The sequence below is a fragment of the Lepidochelys kempii genome, chromosome 7, assembly GCF_965140285.1.
Source record: "Lepidochelys kempii isolate rLepKem1 chromosome 7, rLepKem1.hap1, whole genome shotgun sequence".
Classification (NCBI taxonomy): domain Eukaryota; kingdom Metazoa; phylum Chordata; order Testudines; family Cheloniidae; genus Lepidochelys; species Lepidochelys kempii.
In genome coordinates, this window is record NC_136386.1 from 15,424,897 (window position 1) to 15,438,056 (window position 13,160).

Below are 13,160 nucleotides of genomic sequence, written 5' to 3' on the forward strand. Positions count from 1 at the left end.
CATATGCTTGCCACAGAAGAAGGGTGGTGCAGGACCAGCCTTCAATGTTCTGTTCCACTGGATGATCTTGCCACATGGGTAATCCTCCTGTAGTTGGCTAAGCCAGTTTCAGGGCAGCTTTGCACTGGCAGAATCGTGTCAAGCTTCCCAAACAAGGAGAGACCTTGGTTCTACGTCCTGTTCATATATTCCTTCACATAGAAACCTTACTTTGGTAAGTCAAGGGAGAAGAATTGGGCCCTTACTTTGTACTCTTGAATTTAATTTTTTAAAATATGCTAGTTTCTTCTCTAAATGTTGTCAAGAGTTATCACATTATGACAACTACAGTTTCCAGTTTACATGCATTTGATCTCATATCTCTCATGTAAAACCACAGAGAGCAAAGAACATCCAACCACAGAAGTGATATTTTTAAAACATATATTAGCTCAGTTCAAATACAGAAGTAAGAAAAGTTAATTTAAAATGCTTGCATGGGGGGACAAGAACACTAACTAAACCTCCAGAACTCAATCACAAACTTGTATCTTCAAAATAAGCAAGAGAGATTTCATTTCATAGTGAAAGCTTTAAAGTATTCAGCACTTCCAAATGACATTTCACTAAGAAAGTTTAAAAAGATTCTGTAGTAAAAGATTTTGTTGAATGTCAGGTAAATGTGATTGAATTAAAAATAGCCAATGGTGGTACCTTATGTGGAGAAAATAACCCAGCCAAATGTGATGTATGTTTAAAAAAAGAGTAAAGGAGGACTTGTGGCATCTTAGAGACTAACCAATTTATTTGAGCATAAGCTTTCGTGAGCTACAGCCCACTTCATTGGATGCATGCAGTGGAAAATACAATGGGGAGATTTATATACACAGAGAACATGAAACAATGGGTGTTACCATACCTGATCACTCTCCTTACAGTGTGTATGGTAACACCCATTGTTTCATGTTCTCTGTGTATATAAATCTCCCCATTGTATTTTCCACTGCATGCATCCAATGAAGTGAGCTATAGCTCACGAAAGCTCATGCTCAAATAAATTGGTTAGTCTCTAAGGTGCCACAAGTCCTCCTTTTCTTTTTACAAACACCGTCATTTCACAAAGCCTCACAGGGCCTAGGAGAGGGAGGGGGCATAACAAAAATAATATACTAAGTCAGGGTGCAACAGCACCCTGTCAGATTGTGTTGGGGCAATACAAACAATGTCATCGCCTGTATGTGAAAGTCTGTCTGTCTGACACGCACAATGTCATTGTGTGAGAGAGTGTGTCTGGCTGACACACACAATGTCGTTGTGTTTGTGCGAGTCTGTGTCTGTCTGATGTGCACGTCGCTGTGTGTGTGTCTCTGTCACACACTCAGTGTCTGAGAGAATGTCTGTGTCTCACACACAATGCCATCAGATGAGTGGAGGTGTCCGTGTCTCACACACGCACACAACGATCTCTTCCTGTGTGTGTCAGAAAGAAAGACCCTCTTCCACGGTCGGCCTCCCCACCTGTGGTCCCTTTAAGAGAACACACGCTTCCGGGTCTCCGCCTGTGAAGTCCTTCATCTCGGCCAATCACACAAGGACATGTCGCTTGGGAGCCAATCCGAGGGGAGGACAGTGGGGTTTGTTGCCATGGCGACAGCAGCCAGGCCTAGGCCCCGGCTGGCCGCGGGAAGCATGGAGGCGATTCCCCAGGAACAGGACCTGAGCCGGGGGCTGGAGAGCCTACCCGTGTCGCTGTGGCCGCCGTCCGAGGAACCCCCGCCCTTCCAGGTAGGCGGCGGCGGCGGCTCCGGCCCCGGCCCCGGCCCATCACGCAGCGGCAGCTGGCCGCGCCAGAGAGAGACAGAGGAGCGTCGGCCCAGGCCGCAGCAACCCCCGCCCCCCCCCCCGGGGAGCCGAGCGCGCCTCCAGCGCCTCCAGCGCCGCTGCCGATTCAGAGGCCGCCCGGGCTGCTGGCGCCTGTGGCCGAGCCCACGAGCCCCGCCCGCCGGGTGCAGGGCTCGGATCCGTGGCTGGGGTGAGCAGGGCCCTGCTGGTCCGGGCACGCGCTGTCCGGTCTGAATTCGCAGAAACGAGCTCGGGGCTCGGCGAGCCTTGCCCGAATGTTACACTCGAGTGGGCGGTCCCCCTTGGGCCGTGCGGTTTGCAGTCTATGCTGTAGTGCAATCGAGGGCTCTGTGGCCTTAGCCAAGAGCCCTCTTCCTTGCGGGAAAAGTTCGGCTGGTGCTGAAAACGAATCAGCACACGCCCTCAAACGGTATCAAATTAAATGTATGCGTTCCCCGGCTGGGGAGAGGGAAATACACGTGTCACGTTGAAAGCCGTACATAACATGGGGCTTCTGCAAACAGGTACCATTTCCGTGTGCCATAAATCTTTAATAGGTGCAAAGGAAGTTCTGATTGCTGGCCCCAAGCCTGAAACTGCACCCCCAGATTGCCGTTTCAGAGTAGCAGCCTGTGTTAGTCTGTAGCCGCAAAAAGAACAGGAGGACTTGTGGCACCTTAGAGACTAACACATTTATTAGAGCATAAGCTTTCGTGGGCTACTGCCCACTTCATCGGCTGCACAGAATGGAACATATAGTAAGAAGATACACACAGAGATAAGTTGGAAGTTATGCAAACTGTGTGCATGTTATTGTAGGATAGGGGCCCGAAACTGGTAAAGGTTCTAAAGTGCCCCTTCTGAAACAAATCTGGGCTTAGAAAATCCTCACTGCTGTCTAGAGATACAGGATGGGTGAGATGATCTCTTTTAGTGGACAACTTCAAGAAGCTTGAGTTCAAGAAGTTGTCCAATAAAAGATATTACCCCACCCACCTGGTGTTTGTAATATTCTGGGGCCAGGCTCCAACATTTTAGATCTAGGAATAAAATGGTTTAATTTCCCGTAACTTGCAAAAATAAAACCCCACCAACATGGTTGGCTCTTCCACTTCTGTTCAAGAAAGATTTTTATAAAATATTTTTAAATAGGTAGAATATAGCTGAGTACATGTATTTTAAAATATCCTCTATTTGGATGCCCTGCTGATGTGTTTTTACTTACTTACATTCTTTTGCTTTCCAGCAGCCACTTGGCCATTTAAAAAAGATAAAGCCCAAGAAAGCATGATTTACAGCTTGTACCTGCAAGACTCAGTAAATAAGCAAATAGTTGAAACAAACATTACTTTTTAAAAAGTAACGTTAGTACATCTTTTTGCTGCTATCTCTTTATAGATTAATGGGGAATCAAAGCACCAATTTTAGCTGGTCTCAGGTTAAAAATTATATTTTGCACTTTTTTTTTTTAAAGGAAGCATCCTAGATCTTAATGGAAAAGCTCTTCTCTCTAAAACATTTTCAGTTGTACTACCTCCTTTTTCCTTGCTGACAGTTTTTACAGATTTTAATTTTAAAGCCATATCTCACCTGCTGGTCTCCAGAAATAATATATTGCCATAAGTTAATTTATAGCCCAACCATTAAAACAAGTGCATTGCTAGTAGGGATTATAGTTATTTCTTCAGTAAAACGGAATCAAAGAATGAACTTGACAGGCACTTTAGAGTGCCACACTGTGTGAGGTGGTTAACACAATAAATTATGTGAAAGTTTTGAAACGTTAACAGTCACTTCTCATTCTAACTAAGTCCTGATCCAACTCCTAATGTATCCAATCTCTTTTCTAAACTATTTATAGAGAGTTACAAACAAATTCCCCAGAGGTGTATGGCTAGTTAGATTTTGATTAAGTGGTGGATTCATAGGAAAACAGAATTTAAGAACCTGAATTCCCATAATGAAAATGGAGCCACATCTTGGACTAAACATTACATTCATTTTAAATGATGTGGGCTTGTGAAATTTTAGGAAAATAGGAAACTCTCGTCAGTGTATAAGGGAGTATCAAAGATAAGTGAATGTTAGAAAGATTCAGAACTTGCTCTGATTTAAACACAAGTGGCTGAGCAAGCTCCTACTTGAGGGGAAAATAAACCTCTGAATGAACTGTTATGTTCCTGAGCATCCAGAATTTAACATAACAGGCCACTGTAACATTTTAATCACAGTATGTACTTTAGGTTTCTGTATAATATGCTGCCTTCCTTCAAACGGAACATTATAAAGAAAACAAGCATGACTCTGGAGTATCTTGTTATAAATACCTATATTTTGACTCCAAAATTTAGCGAAGTTTCAATCACCGTCCTTCATCATACGAATATTCACTCTAATGTGAATCTGGGCCTGCCAGGGGCATTTGTGTAATTTTGAAAGCATGAATTCCAGCTTTGTGTTGTCTGAACTAAACCAAATCCCTTCCTTAAGTGGTAACCAGGTTGAAATGCAATCACCAACTCATTTTTGTCCTCTGCAGATGCATCGATATACAGTTCTGAACACTTAGATACCTGCCTCTGCAACAGACTTTCCTCTTGTGACAATAAAATCACTAGTACTGGGTCTGAATGTGACAAGATATCTACCATCTCAAAATGTAAAGCTTTTTGGATTATATTAAAAATAAAAATGATGGCTAGAAATTATTTTCAAAGTCAAACACTGTTCTCATAGAGCTTTTAAATTGGCCTAAGAGGTGTGTGTTTGATAAAACAGTAATACTCTGTTTAAATAATTTACTCAATCTCACAGTGATTTATATATGTAGATTAACTAGGAAATTAACATCACCATCTGCTTGTCTTTCTGTCTATTATGTAAATAAATAGAAGCATAGTGTATGCCTTTTCTATTTTAAGGGATTCTTTTGTGCTCAGAATAATTAACTCATGTCTGGGCACTCTAGATAAAATTAGATGCATTAGTTTTGTGGTGGGGGGGTGAGAATTTATCTCTGGTTTATCCAATGGGCTGGTTTTAGGAATTAAATCATTAATGTAGCACTCTGCATATTCACCTTAAATCCACATGGACTAGGATTTGCATTTTAAAAACTGGTCTCAAAAGAGTTCATCTACATAATTAGCAAATAGGAATTAGAATAGAAAAAATATAAAGCTGTTTTTAATTGCCCACCCCTGCCTCTCCTAGCTAATTCACCTAGACACCCATCTTCACTTTTTAAAAAAAAATTGTTTGTTTCCAGATTTTGGCATATATCCAGGAAGAGATTTTTCTGGATCCATTTAGAAGTCTACATCACAATTGCCTCCCTGTGGACAGTCTTATCTGATAGGTAGGGCCCCACCAAATTCCGGGCCATGAAAAATGCGTCATGGACTGTGAAATCTGGTCTGTAGTGTGCTTTTACCCTATTCTATACAGATTTCACAGGGGAGACTAGTGTTTCTCAAATTGGGGATCCTGACCCAAAAGGAAATTGCAGGGGGGGTCACAAGTTTATTGGGGGGCGGGGTCACAGTACTACTACCCTTACTTCTGAGCTGCCTTCAGAGATGGGTGGCTGGAGAGTGGCAGCTGCTGACTGAGGGCCCAGTTCTGCAGGCAGCAGTGCAGAAGTAAGGGTGGCAGTACCATACCATGCCATCCTTACTTCTGTGCTGCTGCTGGCAGTGGCTTTGCCTTCAGAACTGGACTCCGGGCCAGCAGCCGCCACTTTCCAATTGCTCTGAAGGCAGAGTGGCCGCCTGCAGCAGTGCAGAAATAAGGGTAGCAGTACCGCAACCCCGCTCTACAACTCCTTTATGGGTCAGGTCCAGTAAAATTACACCACCATGAAATATCAGATTTAAATTGCTGAAATCATGAAATTTACAATTTTAAAAATCCTATGACTGTGAAATTGACAACTATAGACTGTGAATTTGGTAGGGCCCTACTGATAGGCCAAGAAATGAAAGATGATGGAGACTGAACTGCCTTCTTATTCTGAGAGGACTGGGTTCTCTTGGGTCGGGTTGAGATACAGTGGTGGAGCAGTGTATTCACTGGATCTGATCCATGATCAAGGACTTAAGAGTTCAAGCACTGTTAATTACTTCTTTCATGTCATGTTCGCTTTTTTAAAAAGACATAAAAATACAGTAACTGGTAATGCTATTGTTAGGAACTACACAGTTGCAGCTGAGTACTGAAACTAAAGGAAAACACATTTCTGCTTTCACAACAGACCCATCATCACAATCAGTATAGATAAAGAGAGCTTTTGGTTTATAACTTTAAATTGGCAAAACTTTGAAACAGTTCCCCTCTGTAAATATGAAATATCGAAAGATTCTAGGAGTTACTAATTTACATACCAGATGCTTGAAGAACAGTGGTCATTTGAAAGGCAGTTATCACTATTAGGCACCTGGGAGATGTTAAATTGTAATGCACCTTATTTTTTTGTTTTTTCCTGTCTTTACAGGACACAGATCTCAAGAATGTTATATTGTAGTGAGCTGATTAGTATATGCTTTTTGGGGGGGCCAGGTTTTCAAAAGTGCCCACTATCCATTATTCTCCTGGGGAATACTGGAAGCTCCTGGGGGTCAAGGTCTTTTGAAAATCTGGCCCCTTTATTTTCATGAGAAATGTTGTGTTTGTCTCTGTGAAGGGGAGTATAGTTATCAAAATGATTTTAATTTGTTATCTCTGCAGTACAGCCCAGAGCACGTGGCGGGAGCAGGAGAAGGCACTGACCCTTCTGAAATCACTTTTCCAGGATGTAATTGTCTTACTGCTTCCTGCGTGGCCAACACTTGTTCGTGTCTTCGCCATGGTGAAAACTATAACAGTTTATGCATCAAATACATAGGAGGTGAAATGGACTATGCTAGACCTATTTTTGAATGCAATGCTATGTGCCATTGTGGTGAGTTCTGTCAAAACAGGGTTATTCAGAGGGGTTTACAATTCAGACTTGAGGTGTTCAAGACTGTTAAGAAGGGTTGGGGTCTCCGCACACTGGAGTTCATACCAAAAGGAAGATTTGTGTGTGAATATGCTGGTGAAGTTCTATGCTTCCGTGAGGCATGTAGAAGAATACAGGCACAGACACCAGAGGATTCAAACTATATTATAGCTGTGAGGGAACACTTGTATGATGGACAGATAATAGAGACATTTGTTGATCCTGTAAATACAGGAAATGTTGGCAGGTTCCTGAACCATTCTTGTGAGCCAAATTTATTTATGGTTCCTGTCCGAATTGACTCACTGGTGCCCAAACTGGCACTTTTCGCTGCTGCTGCTATCTCTGCTGGAGAAGAACTTTCATATGATTATTCTGGAAGATTTCTTAATGTACCGTTAATCAAAAGAGAGCAGGAAATGTTGGAGGAAGATGATGTAATGAAAAAACCCTGTTACTGTGGTGCTAAATCATGTGTTGGTTTTTTACCATATGATAGCTCTCTGTGCTATACACCAGGCAAACAAACTTTTGGCAAAGTTTCTCAAGGAAACAGCTGTGCATAGGGATTAAAAAAGATTGATATAGGTGAATATAGCATCTATTGTCAGATGTGCCTAAACAAAAATGGAATGAGATTCCTTTGTGCTGCCACCCAAAAAAATGACCATAGGTTCCCCTCCCCCCACACACACACACAGCTACAGCAAGGGTAGAAGTATAATGGCAAGATGTGGGAGGGGGAAATAGGAAATGCCACTCCACCTAGCTTCAAGTGAAAGGTTAAGTGACTCATTAGGACTATAGGCAAAGTGTAGGAAGTAATTGTTACGTACACTATAATCTTACACAGTTAGAGGCATAGGCTCAGGACACAGTGACCCCATAACTTTACATCTCAGTAAGGGTTAATACTTCACACATAGGTGAAGGAGGAATCAGCAGAGGCACTGCTGGTGCAGAATAAACAGAAGCTCAGGCAGGGGTAAAGTGCTGCGGGTGACTATGTTAGACAGTATGTGCAAAAGGGAAAAATGGTGTTTTCAGGAGAGGCGACTGCAATCTGCTTTACCGCTCTGACTGTTAGAGCTGGCCTTGGACAAAAGCCAAGACAGAGTTCCTGACAACTTGCTGAACAATCTCCTGTACTCTCAACTTGATTCCAGGTGGATGATGCAAGAGAGAGCTAAATGGGTGACATGTTGCCACAGCTAACCTTTTTCTGTTAAAACAAGAAAGCTTAGGATAACTTGCCACAGCTCAAAGGGAAGTTGAAGGTTTTGATATAAGGCCTGTTTCAGTGGACAGCGAGGTATATAGAAACAGATTGAATTAGAATGGTAGGTGCAGAAAAGAGGGAATTTGGGGAGATGAGTTAGATAAGGGAAAAAAATCACTTAAGAATTAAAGGTTTCGGAGTAGCAACCGTGTTAGTCTGTATTCACAAAAAGAAAAGGAGGACTTGTGACAGCTCACTTCATCGGATGCAGCTCACAAAAGCTTATGCTCAAATAAATTTGTTAGTCTCTAAGGTGCCACAAGTACTCCTTTTCTTTTTAAGAATTAAATCTAGGGGAAAAAATCAAGGTGACAAGTGCAAATTAACAGTGGCATTTACAAAGGTGGCACCCGTTTTTGTTTTTTTTTAAACTGTGTGCCATTAATAGTTCCTGCAAACTAAAACTATTTAAAACATGAATTGCCTTTCCTGTTCTGGAGCCTGTTTGAAAATTAGGAGTCACTTTCTTTTATCCAACGCTGTAGCTGAGCCCCTCCTATTTCATGACCAGCTTTTACAGAATATTAAGTGAAATGTATTCCCGCCTCCCCATCTTTTGCCCGCTCTTCCTGCTCACCCCTCTTGACTGTAACTGGCTAGGGAGCTAATTCTGTTCCATGAACACTTGACTTTCCATTTTCTCCTCTGTTCCCTGAAATTGACTCTGTACCCCAGGCCTCCTCTGTGATCATTCTAACTTTTTCTGAACTCGCTCCATCTCAAGGCATAGGCTCTGTTAGCCACAAGAGGGCACCAATGTAGATGTATAGTCATCCCTTCGAAATAGCATGCATCACCTCAGTGATGCTTCCAGCTGATGTTGGCAAAACAACTGAGGGAGTGTGCAGAAAATCCAAACTCCACTTTGTGGAGTAGTACAATACACGACCTGTGTGTCTGGCAAAACAGACTGAAGTGGTAGATGCTAATATACAACACCTTTGCGAACAAGCATCTGTTTCTGCATTGTTCAACAGATGGCACAGAGAAGAGGAGGTTTTTGTTTTATTTTATATTAGTCCTTTCAAGCATTTTTTTATGCAGTCAAATGTTTTGTTAGCCTGTTTTTTCTCTCAAACCAAATTGTTTTTCTGTCTTGGGTTATAAGGAACAGGGAAGCAGAGTTTTGTCATTGCAGATAGGAGGGATAGTGGTGTTTCAAAGATACATAAAGTAATGGCTACACTTTACAACTAAAAAATACAAAATGTTTAGCAGTATGAGTTAAATTGCTAGTTTTAGGCCAGTTGTTGTGGACCAGTGAGTGTCCCAAAACTATCCACTAGCACTGTTACTGATTGTCATCAGTCCATAACCATCTGATGGCGTCAGAGTACCTCCTCTTTCTCCCTTAGAAATGATTGCTTCTGCTAGTTGTGTATGGTGGAGGTGCACGTAAGAGAAACTTCCTATTGGTTGGTGTCTTGAGTAAGTAAAGTGCGGCAAGGGTGGCAACCAACTCACCTATCCTCAAGAGATGAAATGCACAATCACTTAGCACTTAATTTTTCTTTGGGGGCAGAAGGAATCTTATTGTAAGTAAGCAGGATATTTTCGATTCAATTTCCATCTTATATCTATTTCTTTAATTTTGAGATTAACATTTTTATGCATGAGGCATCTGCACAAAAGAACCACTCTTGCCCCTACCTAAAACTGATCTTGACTGAACATTCTAGATGGAAGGGTTGAAAATGTAGAACATGAAAGATGTTTCAGAGCCCAAGGAAAGACCATACTTTGTTCCTTCACGGCAGGTAGGCCCCAATCAGGGCAGAGCTACTCTCAGATCCTAGTTTAGAAAAGGAAAAGGGTCTCTCACGCCTTTCCTGTAATTCCATACCGTCTTTCTTTGTAGCATGCTTTAAGTCCAGTCTGTTTCAGTTGGGCTAGTTTAAAGATTTAGTGCTCCCCTACACTACCTTTTGCCCCCAGTTTCCAGTGTCCCATCCCCCACCCTTCCCCCAAAATCATACTACTGGGAAACCGACACTACCTTTGTGGTAAAATTTGAAGGGCAAGTAGATTCATCGATGCACTGCTTAGTTTTGGCTGCTGGACTAGCTTATTTGTAATGTTTTGTCTTGTGCTGTTGGGTGGTGAGGTGGTACAACATATATTAAAGTCAGTTTTTAAGAACAGGATAGATGAGTCAATTGCCAGTAGATCAGATTAAATTATAATTTTTTAAAAAAAACCTAAACCTGCATTTTACAACACAGAAAAATCCATTCAGTCTATTAAAAACTATTTCAATGTATGCTTTCTGTAATACAAGATGTACTCTAAGTGGCTCACTTACTGAGTAGCTCATGTTATCTTAATTCACTGTACCTTGGGTCTATTAAATATCACACAGTGTTCAAACATACATGTCTGTCCAATAAATTTGTAAACAAATCTGCTTTATTTGGGTACTTAGGAGTAATTGCAGGTAAAGTACTGCAATGGTGGAGAACCTTCAGCAAGGTGACTGCTGTTTACTACAGTGCCTCAGAAGCAATATTGCACCTTTGCATTTTGATTTTCAGCAGTAAGGGGATGGCCTGAATGGTTCCACGCCATACAAACATTTCACAGTAGGATAAGGAATACAATTCTATGAAACTAGTTCCAGTTCCACATGCTGCTGCTTTTCTAACTGGAAAAGATGGTCAGTGGCAACGCCCTTCACAATCTGTTTCTGTAAGTCCTGGACATTTGCGAAACAGGCAGTGAGGGGGCCACTTCTGCCAAACACTTAAGGAAAGAACACTAAGGGTGGATGTTGTTAAAAGATAGTTCTGTGTCTGCTTCATTATTTGTTTTTATGTCCCATTCTGCTGAGTGAGACACTATTGTACTTTTAAGTTTGTAAGTAGTATGTATTTCCAATCATACTATTTGTCCTGTTGGAGCAGTCAGCACCTAAACAGTTACTTTAAATACACATTCTAATTTGCAAAAAGAAAAGGAGGACTTGTGGCACCTTAGAGACTAACCAATTTATTTGAGCATAAGCTTTCGTGAGCTACAGCTCACTTTACCCTCGTTTTTCTGAAGGATGTTGGCCAGATAGCACCTCCAGTGATAATACACCTTCACTGTTTTCCAGGTGTTAATTTGCAAAAGGAGTATCTCATCCACCCATCTTGGAAAGGGAAGAGCTTTGGTTTTGCTTGCTGTAACTGAGGTGCTAGTCTTTCCTTAGTTTCCCATTTTGACAACCCACACACTCCCTAAAGCCCATCTACACTTTCACTTCTGTCAAAGAAAGAATTAGATCTTATGCTAGGATTAAATTTTTATGCAAATTTTGGAGTAATGCACAGAAGCCATCCAAGACAAGGTAGGATTCAAAAAATCAAATGCCTAAGAACAAAAGATCCTATTAGTATTACATTGTTTCAACTTTTAAACAATGTTAAAAATAAAGTCCCCAAATCTTAAGTTTTAGCAGTACAGCTGTAAGTGACATGAATGTAGCTTCTATCCTCAACTAGGAGTTGAGTAAACGTATTTTTGCATTTCTAAAGTGCCTTTCAGCCAAGGATCTGCAAACATAAGGCTTCAAGTGTTGCCAAAGAGCACACTATTGCCATAAGTCAGAAGTCAGGCCCCAAACAGAAGAAACACTGCAAAAATGGGGAAAAAAGTGATAATTTTTCTCATTTGGTAGCCACTACCAGCTCTGTGGCTGTCTCAGTGGTTCTCAACTCTGGTCCACTGCTTGTTCAGGGAAAGCCCCCGCCGCGGCGTCCGCAAGTTCCGCCAATAGCGGCTCCCACTGGCTGTGGTTCGCCACTCCAGGCCAATGGGGACTGCAGAAAGTTGGAGCCGCTATTGGCCAAACTTGTGGATGCTGCGGCCTGCCAGGGGCTTTCCCTGAACAAGTGGTGGACCAGAGTTGAGAACCACTGTGCTAGCTGCATACAAGACAATGAAACAAAACGTACAAGGGTGTTGCCATAGTTCCCAGACAGTGGGCATGTGTTTATTGTGTGTGGCAGGGGGTGTTTTGTTTTTGAACACTGCTGTCTTACTAGGCAGGACAAGTTTGGGAAAATCATGTGCCACAATGGAAAGACTAAGGAGCTGCCTAATCTTATCATAACAGTGCAACCACTGCCTGTTTCATAGCACTAGTTTAGTAAATGTGATATAGCAGACAGAGGAAGTGTCCTTTCATTTTTTGTTACATGTCTCCATTGTTTTTCCTTATCAGCATTAGATCCCATTACTTTAGTTAATAATCCTTTTTTGGGAGGGGACCACTTCCCAATTTAAAAAAAAAAAAAGCCTTTATAAGCATAGTAGAGCTTTTTTGTTTTGTGGGGAACTGTGTGTACACAGTCAGCCAACAGTCGAGTAATAACTAATCAAGGATTGATGTATAAAGCTGCAGTTATAGAAAATATGTAGATAGACAACATTATAGAATGCTCTCCTTGATCAGATTGGCTATCAGCTATATTAATTCCTAAACAAGATTAAATTAACGGGGACATGGATGTTTAAAACAGAAGGCATTTGGTTTTGAGTTTTCCCTTCCTTCAAGTAGAAAGGTGTAGATTTGGCTTTGATATAATTCATTAACACATTAAGCAGTAAACTAAATGCTCTGGGCACGCTCAACTAGCCCTTGCTGTGTTTCTTCTCCATGATTTGACAGCCTATATTCATAACATTTGTGCATACAGCATGTACTACAAGCTACCTATCTGATGACAGATACATTAACTTCCATAAACCAACAGTGATGCTTTATTTTTCTTCTGATGAGGACTCCATTTTGGAACTGAATCATTACTTGACGCTGATGAAGGGCCAAGGGAATTTGATTGCTCTTTGCTGGACTGTCTTCACATACACTTTACTGCTGGATTTTCACCTTAGTCTCACCCTATTCTATAAGTATGTCTCCCAACTGTGGTTGTGGAGAATGACTTAAGTGGGTTTTATGTGTGATTAGAGTTACAGCAGAAGGTAGAGATAGATTGAAGATCATATCTAATGATTCACTTTTGTCATTTCTATAGATAAGTTAATCCTAAAAGCACCATACTTAGATTTTGAGTTTATGGTTTTGCTCATGACTGGCAC

General features: G+C 41.5%; 2 protein-coding genes across 3 annotated transcripts in view; one reads left to right on the forward strand and one right to left on the reverse strand.

Moving 5' to 3' along the window:
• SUMF1 (sulfatase modifying factor 1) overlaps positions 1-13,160 on the reverse strand; it is a 328,295-nt gene that overhangs the window by 232,580 nt on the left and 82,555 nt on the right. The window lies entirely within an intron of this gene.
• LOC140914100 (histone-lysine N-methyltransferase SETMAR) lies at positions 1,605-11,015 on the forward strand. Of its 2 annotated transcripts, none has more exons than XM_073351180.2 (2): positions 1,605-1,764; positions 6,547-11,015. In XM_073351180.2, the coding sequence occupies exons 1-2, from the start codon at positions 1,624-1,626 to the stop codon at positions 7,363-7,365; spliced, it is 960 nt and encodes a 319-aa protein (XP_073207281.1). In that variant the 5' UTR covers positions 1,605-1,623; the 3' UTR covers positions 7,366-11,015. The 2 variants fall into 2 exon arrangements, 1 of the variants encoding a protein (XP_073207281.1); XR_012159767.1 differs by lacking the exon at positions 6,547-11,015 and adding an exon at positions 4,361-4,479 and having other exon boundaries at positions 1,674-1,764.

Coding starts and splice junctions, on each gene's coding strand:
- LOC140914100 (XM_073351180.2), top strand. CDS start 1,624: ATGGCGACAGCAGCCAGGCCTAGGCCCCGGCTGGCCGCGGGAAGCATG. Junction 1,765..6,546: donor AGGAACCCCCGCCCTTCCAG/GTAGGCGGCGGC, acceptor TTATCTCTGCAG/TACAGCCCAGAGCACGTGGC.